We start from the raw sequence: 8446 nt of genomic DNA on the forward strand, positions 1-8446 counted from the left end.
TTCAGGACTAAAATCTTCAACCAAACGGAAATAGTAATCTTGAAATTTAACCATTCCTACCCGCCAAGCCACACGAATAAGTTGTTCTTTGTCGTGTACATAATGAAACCGGACAATTACAACCGAAGGTTTAGCTGGAGCACTCGATGATCGACGCCATATTCTATGTGCGCGATCAAGTAACGGAGGGTTATTTGGAAAAACCGACGGAAACGCATCTTTTAAAAGTTAAGCAAAATATTTTGAAGGGTCATCTTTTTCTATGCCGTCTGGGAGACCAAGTATACGTAGGTTCTGTCTTCTGGACCGATTCTCAAAGTCGACACTCTTGGCTTTAAGAGTTTCCACCAATTTAGTGGTCGAAATTAAATCCTGTTGCAATTTTTCAATTGTCAAATCTCGTTTCCGAGCTTCTTCTTGCAGAGATGCGATAAGATCTTGCTGCTGGTTAATTACTGAATCCGTCTTAACCATATAATCTTGAAAAGCCTTTATATCTTGTTTAAAAATTTGTTGTAGTTCATCAAATTTTTTATCCAAAACCTCCATAAACAGTTCATAAGTTAATTCAGTGCATTGCGGATGAGCTTGCTTCTTTCCATTACCGTTCGGGTTGCGCCCAGGTTCTCGTCCTTTAGATCTAAGAGCCATTTCTGTTTGGATATCTTCAAAAATTCACAATAAACTCTTAACGATAAGTCCAAAAAACATAGCAAGAGTTTTTTGGTGTAGTTAAAAATAAGTTGGATAAGGGTGATCAAAGGTTAAAAAAAGTAAAGGTTATGGAGCGAATCTAAAACAGTACTCACTCCATGAGCGCCTCCCGCTGACTCCAAAATAACTTCTCAAAAAAAATGTAATCCTTACAATCATAGAAAGAAATAAATAGCTCCCAATTTCACATACATAATTCACTTATTGAAAGATCACACTTTTAAAACTCCAAAATAATAGTGAAATATGATTGTATAATTCCATTAGTTGCTGGCATGAACATAGATCCAAAAGGCAAAGGTACAGCTCATTTCATGTTACAGAATCTATAATTTAGGTCAATGTACTTCTATATGTACATTACAAGTACATGTCATTGGTTTGAGACAAACACCTTATTTCTAATGTATCATTAGATGTGTATTTACTCCCTACCTTTTTCCCCATTATTTCCTTTGGTATCTTCAATGGCGTCCAAACAGTCAATTAGGACCTCTCCAGATCTCATCTTCATTTGTCTAAAAACAAAACAAATATTAATCATTTCTAATTCAATGAACACAACACTAAAGAACCAAACAAAGAGATGAGAACCACAGAAAAATAATCTTGTAGACTTTCAGAAGATTTGCTGAAGAGTGTCATGATACTATTGTGTTGGGCAGTGCACTTTTCTGATCTCTTTGAACATCGAAATGGATAATGATCAACAAAATTACCTCTTTGCACCTACCTAAAGAATACCAGCTAGGTTAATTGGTCATTGTAAATTGTCCTGTAATGAGGTCACGGTTAATCGGGTTTGTAAAGGAGTTGCTGGGGTGGTGTGGTTCAAAGGGCCAGAAGGGCCTACTCCATGCTGTGTCACTAAAATAAAACTTAGGGCTGTTAGAGGGATGCTTGGAAAGGAAGAATACTCCTTAAATCATAACAGACATTATCAATGAGGTCAGACAGTTTCAGTCTTTGAGGATAACACCAGGGCATTCTTCAGAAGGATGAATCCATGAAGGTGTCTGGCTCAGAAGGAATAATCTCACTGAATACTAAAGATCCGCGTAGACTAACTGACTGTAGTACCTCTCTACTGGACGTTCCCACCTGCTTCATAAAGATATCTATTGTACTGGTGCCCTGCCTTAATAACTACTGTATGGTACTTCATCAACCATAATGAAGTACTTAGAGACGTTGGTTATAACATGAATCAGCTCCTGCCTCAAGTGTGATCCAGCATCCAGAAAAAAAGCCCACGTCTCCAGAATAAAAAAAATAAGACAGGAAGTTAAGAAGAGGATAAATATTTAACTTCAGGTGATATGGAAACAAATTTGAGAAGAGGGATGGTGAGTACAGGACTAAATGAATTATACTTGAATGATTGCTGTATACAAAACAGGGTAGAAGAGCAGAAGAGTTAGAAAATGGCAGGTATGATCTTGTGGGCATCACAGAGTCATGGCTGAAAGAAGATCACAATTGGAAGGTAAACATTCAAGGATATGCATCCTATTGAAAAGGGGTAAGCAGAGAGAGTAAGGTGGTTCTGCTGGTAAAAAGTGAAATCAAATCCTTAGCAAGAAGTGATATAGAAACAGAAAATATTGAATCCTTGTGGGTAGAGTTAAGAAATTACAAGGGTAAGAAGACACTGGTGGGAATTATATACGGGTTCTGAACAGTAGCTATGATGTGGGGTACAAGTTACAACAGGATACAGAAATGGCACATAAGAAAGGCAATGTTACCGTGGTCATAGAGGACTTCACTATGCAAGTAGACTGGGAAGATCAATCTGGATTGGATCCCAAGGAATTTGTGGAATACCTATGAGATGGCTGTCTAAAGCAGCTGGTGATTGAGCCCACTGTGGAAAAGGCAACTCTGGATTTGGTGTTGTGCAATGAACCACATTTCACTACAGAATTAAAGGAACCTTTAGGAAGTAGTGATCATAACATGAACGAATTCACCCTGCAATTTCAGAGAAAGAAGCTAAAATCAGATTATCAGTATTACAGTTAAGTAAAGAAGAATGACGGAGGACCTGACCAAAGTTGACTGGAAAGAGATCCTAGCAAAGCAAATTTATTATTAAAGTATATATATGTCACCATATACTGCCCTGAAATACATTTTCTTGCAGGCATACACAGTAAATATAAGAAACGCAATAGAGTCATCACTGGAAAACTACACACAAAGGCTGTCAACCAACCCATATGCAAAAGATGACAAACTGTGCATATACAAAAAAAGTGAATAAATTATACTGAGAACATGGGTTGTAGACACTTTGAAATGAGTCCACAGGTTATGGAATCAAGAGCTGAGGTTATTCATGTTGATTCAGGAGCCTGATGTTTGAAGGGTCATTAATAATTATTCTTGAACATGGTTGTGGGACCTGTGGCTCCCATACCTGCTTCCTAATGTTGGCAGCGAGAAGAGAATGTGGCCTGGATGATTGAGGTCCTTCATGAGATATGCTGCTTTCTTGTGGCAGCTCTCTTAAGATGTGCTCGGTGGTAGAGAGGGCTTTGCCTGTGATTAATTGGACTGTATCCACCATTTTCTGTAGGCCTTTCTAAACTCCAGCATTGGTGCTTCCACACTAGGCCGTTATGCAAACAGTCAGGATACTCTCCACTGTTCAACTACATAAGTTTTCAAAGTGTTAGATGACATGCAGTATCTTCAAAAACTTCAAAAGAAGTAGAGGTGCTGCTGTGTCTTCTTTATGATGGCACTTATGTACTGGTCCCAAGACAGACCCTCTGATACGTTAACTCTCAGGAATTTAAAGTTACTGATCCTTTCCACCTTTGATCCACTAATGAGTACTGGCCCAAGACATCCTCTTTGTTCCTCCTGTAGTCAATAATCAGCTCTTTCTTTTTGCTTAAGTTGAATGAAAGGTTGTTGTTGTGGCACCATTCACTAGATTTTCAATCTCCTTCCTTTATACCAATTCATTACCACCTTTGATTTGGCCAACAACAGTGGTATCATCAGTAAATTTAAATATGGATGGCAGCAGAACAGCAGTGGCAGGACTTTCTAGAAGTAATTCAGAAGAGGCAGAACCTTTCATTCGAAAGAAGAAGAATTCTAAAGAGAGGACAAGGTTTCTTTGATTGACAAGGGAAATCAAAGAGAACTATGCAAAGAGAATTAGCAGGAAGTTGGAGACATAAAAATAAACATAGAACAAGTAAAAAGCAATAAAGGCGAACAAGATTAAGGTAAGTTGACCAATAATGTGAAAGGGGATATCAAAAGTTCTTTCAGAAATATAAAAGAGTACAAGAGAGGCAATAGTGAACTGGCAATGGCATTGTCGTAATCAGGAACAAAGAAATGGCAGATGAACTGAGAAGTATTTTCCACCCATTTTCACTGTGGAAGACAGATTAGAGCCTCCATGCCAGGTATTGAGGCAACAGTCAGAAAAACCTCCATGATATATCCATAAAAATTTGCTAGAGTGGACAGGAAATGAATGGAGGATTATGGGCTGAGTGTGGGTCAGTGGGACTAGGTGAGAGTAAGTATTCGGCATGGACTAGAAGGGCTGAGATGGCCTGTTTCCATGCTGTAATTGTTATATGGTTATATAGAGTGCTTGATGACATACCAATTCTCCTCAACTTTATCATGAAATATAACCATTGGTATGCCTTCTTCATGATTGCATTAGTATGTTGGGCCCAGGATAGATCTTATGAAAATTGATGCCCTAGAACTTGAAGCTGCTCACCTTTTCCTCTGCTGGTCCCTCGATGATGACAGGTGTGAATTCTCTTGACTCTCCCTTCCTGAAGTCTACAATCAGTTCCATGGTTTTACTTATATTGAGTGCAAGGTTATTTTCCAACACTACACAACTAACTGATCTATCGCACTCCAATATGCCTGCTCATCACCATCTCTATCAACAACAGCTGTGTCATCAGCAAATTAATGGATGGTGTTTGAACTGTATCTACTCATGCAGTCCTGAGCGTTGAGAGAGTAGAGCAGTGGTCTAAACATTCACCACTAAACAATGCCTGTGTTTCGTTTGTTAGTGAGATGTTAATTCTGATCATCTCATTGAAACCTACCGAATAGTGAAATACCTGGACGGAGTGGATATAGTGATTATCACCAGCAGTGGAGAATCAAAAACCAGAGGGCACAGCCTCAGAATGAAAGGACATCTCTTTAAAACAGAAATTAGTTGAAATTTATTTAGCCAGAGAGTGGTGAATCTGTGGAACCACTGCCCAGATTGATGTGGAGGCCAAGTCATTGGACATATTTAAAGTGGATGTTGATAGGTTCTTGATTAATAAGGGTGTCAAATGTAATAAGGTGAAAGTAAAATGGAGCTGAGAGGGAAAAAAAAAGTAGCCATTATTAAATGGCAGAGCAAATCTATGGGAAAAATGGCCTAATTTTGTTCCAATGTCTTATAGTCTCACAGTCAGAAATGACCAAGATTTGCTTCAATTTGTCTACCACCACAAATACAAGACAGGTAATTTCTCTGGTTCTTCAATCTGCCTTGGATAATCTGGATGACATGAACTCATACATCAAACTTTTGTTAACTGATTAGAGCTTGGTGTTCAACACAATTATCCCATATAACCATATAACAATTACAGCACAGAAACAGGCCATCTCGGCCCTTTTAGTCCATGCCGAACGCTTACTCTCACCTAGACCCACTGGCCCGCAATCAGCCCCTAACCCTCATTCCTTTCCTGCCCATATACCTATCCAATTTTACTTTAAATGACAATAACGAACCTGCCTCTACCACTTCTACTGGAAGCTCATTCCACACACCTACCACTCTCTGAGTAAAGAAATTCCCCCTTGTATTACCCTTAAAACTTTTGCCCCTTAACTCTCAACTCATGTCCTCCTGTTTGAATCTCCCCTACACTCAATGGAAAAAGCCTATCCACGTCAACTCTATCTATCCCCCTCATAATTTTAAATACCTCTATCAAGTCCCCCCTCAACCTTCTACACTCCAAAGAATAAAGACCTAACTTGTTCAACCTTTCCCTGTAACTTAGGTGCTGAAACCCGGGTAACATTCTAGTAAATCTTCTCTGTACTCTCTCTATTTTGTTGATATCTTTCCTATAATTCGGTGACCAGAACTGTACACAATACAAATTTGGCCTTACCAATGCCTTGTACAATTTTAACTTTACATCCCAACTCCTATACTCAATGCCCTGATTTATAAAGGCCAGCATACCAAAAGCTTTCTTCACCACCCTATCCACATGAGATTCCACCTTCAGGGAACTATGCACCATTATTTCTAGATCACTCTATTCTACTGCATTCTTCAATGCCCTACCATTTACCATGCATGTCCTATTTTGATTATTCCTACCAAAATGTAGCACCTCACACTTATCGCTCACTCTCAAAAAATCAATTTCCAGGATATTGTATATAATTTTCTGGCATCAGGGAGCTGCTATCAATATGCAGGAGACTCCCGGAACTTCCGGGAGAGGTGGGATGTCTGCAGTGATCATTATCAGACAAGTGTTCCTGAATTTTTGTGCATTGGCAGTCCTTGCCCTATTGATGCCTAAAATGAGGTTTTCCCTGGCTGTTCGGAGGGCTGTTCTGTCACCAGACTTGAAGGAAGCATCCGAGGTATTAGCGGGGAGTGCATCTGCGTGTTAGCCAGGGCTTCTGGCTGGACTCTGAAATAACCCTTCTTGAGGTACCAGTGTCATCTACACACCTACTATTGTAGCCGATGACGGATGGGGCACATTCTTCAAGGTCTATGCCTACTCAGGTTTGTGGTGATCTCCTTGAACATCTGCCAGTGGTCTGTTCAAAACAGTCCTGAAGCGTAGAGATTGCCTCATTAAGCCATACACTGATGGGTCCCCTTGACAAAGCCCCAGACTGAAAGATCTCCTCTGAGGAGAGATTAACCATTCCAAACACAAAATCAAAATAATACAGCTGGAGATACTGTTAATAATTAATGGATTATACAGCATCTACAAAGGAAAGATTAGAACTAATGCTTTCGTTCAACAGCAGAACCTTCCAGGGCAGAGAGTTCCATAGATTCACCACTCTCTGAGAGAAGAACATTCTCATACTAATCCTAAATTACTTATCCCTCAAGACTGAAACCCCTGAACTAGCTAAGTTTTGAACCAACACCTCCTAGCCTGCTGGGCCTAAATCTGGTCATGGCTGGAATCAACACCTGTCTCGGGAAGAACCTGGACCCACAGGAATTTGCCTGTCGCCACAATAGGTCTACAGCAGACATGATCTCAATGGCTCTCCACACAGCCTTGGATCACCTGAACAATGAAAATACCTACAGTATGCTATTTATTGACTATAGCTCAGCATTTACTTCCTACAGTCCTGATCAAAAAGCTACAGAACAAGACTGAAGTCAGCTGCAAAAATTTAGTCAACTCCATCATGGGTACTGGCCTCTGTGGTATCCAAGACATCTTGAAGGCGCGGTGCCTTAGAAAGACAGTGTCCATCATTAAGGATCCTCAGGATCAGAACATGCCCTCTTCTCCTTGTTACCGTCAGGAAAGAAGTTCAGAAGCCTGAAGGCACACACTCAAGTGACTCAAAAACAGCTTCTTCCCCTCTGCCACCTGATTTCTGAATGGACATTGAACTCATGAACATTTCCTCACTAGTTTATTGTTTTTTTTTAAATCACTACTTATTTTAACTAATACGTGTATATGTGTGTGTGTGTGTGTGTGTGTGTGTGTGTATATATAATATACTGTATATATTTAATGTAACTCAGTTTTTTGTCTATATTTATCATGTATTTCTTTGTACTGCTGTCGTAAAGTTAACACATTTCATTACATATGCCGGAGATATTAAAACTAATTCTGATACATCAGCCTGACAAATCCTCTTTTCTGTACTCCGGAAACTGGCATGGGTTCGAGCGCAAGTACAGTACACAATACCCCACACGGTGTCACCAAAGGAGCTGCACGATCACGCAAGGGGCCTTCACTTCAGGACTGAAATTAGGACATACTAAACACCAATATATCATTTCCCTTTCACACTCGTTTTCCCCTCCTCCTACAAAGATTCTGGAACGTTTCTAGCATTTTCCATTTTAGTACATTATCACGGTGAGGGCAGGGTCGTAAGAAATTAAAAACAATACCGATATTTCTCGCTTTGATGCTGCTTGATTTACTTTGGTTTTTTATTTGAAAATATCTGTTTGTTTTGTCGGTTCTGACTTCTGTTCTGCTCTCTGAAGCAGGGACATGAAGAAGTGTCCCGAGGGCTCCAGACTGCCAGTTAGGACGGGTCGTGTGAGACCCCACGACAGACCAGAGGCGGAAAGGGAGCAGTAGGCCTCAACAAGGAATGCTTCGGATACTCACTGAAGCGAAATGTCAAAGCGAACATCTCTGTCCTCCCACAGCGCGTCTAGCACGGGCACCATGGCTCCGGGACGCCGACGGCAACTCTGATCAGCACCCTGCCCGGCGTCACCCTGGCAACCACCGTCGCGACGTCACCCTGGCAACCACCGTCGTGACGTCACCTCCGGAAACTGGCTCGGCTTCGAGCAGAGCAAGGATAACAGCAGCCCAGTCCGGAGCTGCCATGCCAGTGCTAAATCCAAGTGTAGCAAGAAAGATAGGACAGAGAGGGGAAAGGGAGGCATTTATATCAAATACAA

The 8446-nt window shown here is 40.6% G+C and overlaps 1 protein-coding gene across 5 annotated transcripts in view; it reads right to left on the minus strand.

Annotated features, from left to right (window-relative positions):
• Window positions 1-8296, minus strand: part of bbs5 (Bardet-Biedl syndrome 5) — a 65056-nt gene extending 56760 nt beyond the window's left edge. For 4 of the 5 annotated variants that reach the window (XM_059966639.1, XM_059966641.1, XM_059966638.1 and 1 more), the window contains exons 1-2: window positions 8145-8296; window positions 1150-1232 (exon numbers count right to left, since the gene is read on the minus strand). In XM_059966639.1, coding sequence (XP_059822622.1) covers window positions 1150-1232; window positions 8145-8206 — 145 coding nt within the window. In that variant the 5' untranslated portion in view covers window positions 8207-8296. The remainder of the gene's footprint in view (window positions 1-1149; window positions 1233-8144) is intronic. The other variant, XM_059966637.1, reaches the window with a different exon arrangement.
• Between the last annotated feature and the right edge of the window lie 150 nt (window positions 8297-8446).

The sequence above is a fragment of the Hypanus sabinus genome, chromosome 4 (genome assembly GCF_030144855.1).
Source record: "Hypanus sabinus isolate sHypSab1 chromosome 4, sHypSab1.hap1, whole genome shotgun sequence".
NCBI lineage: Eukaryota > Metazoa > Chordata > Chondrichthyes > Myliobatiformes > Dasyatidae > Hypanus > Hypanus sabinus.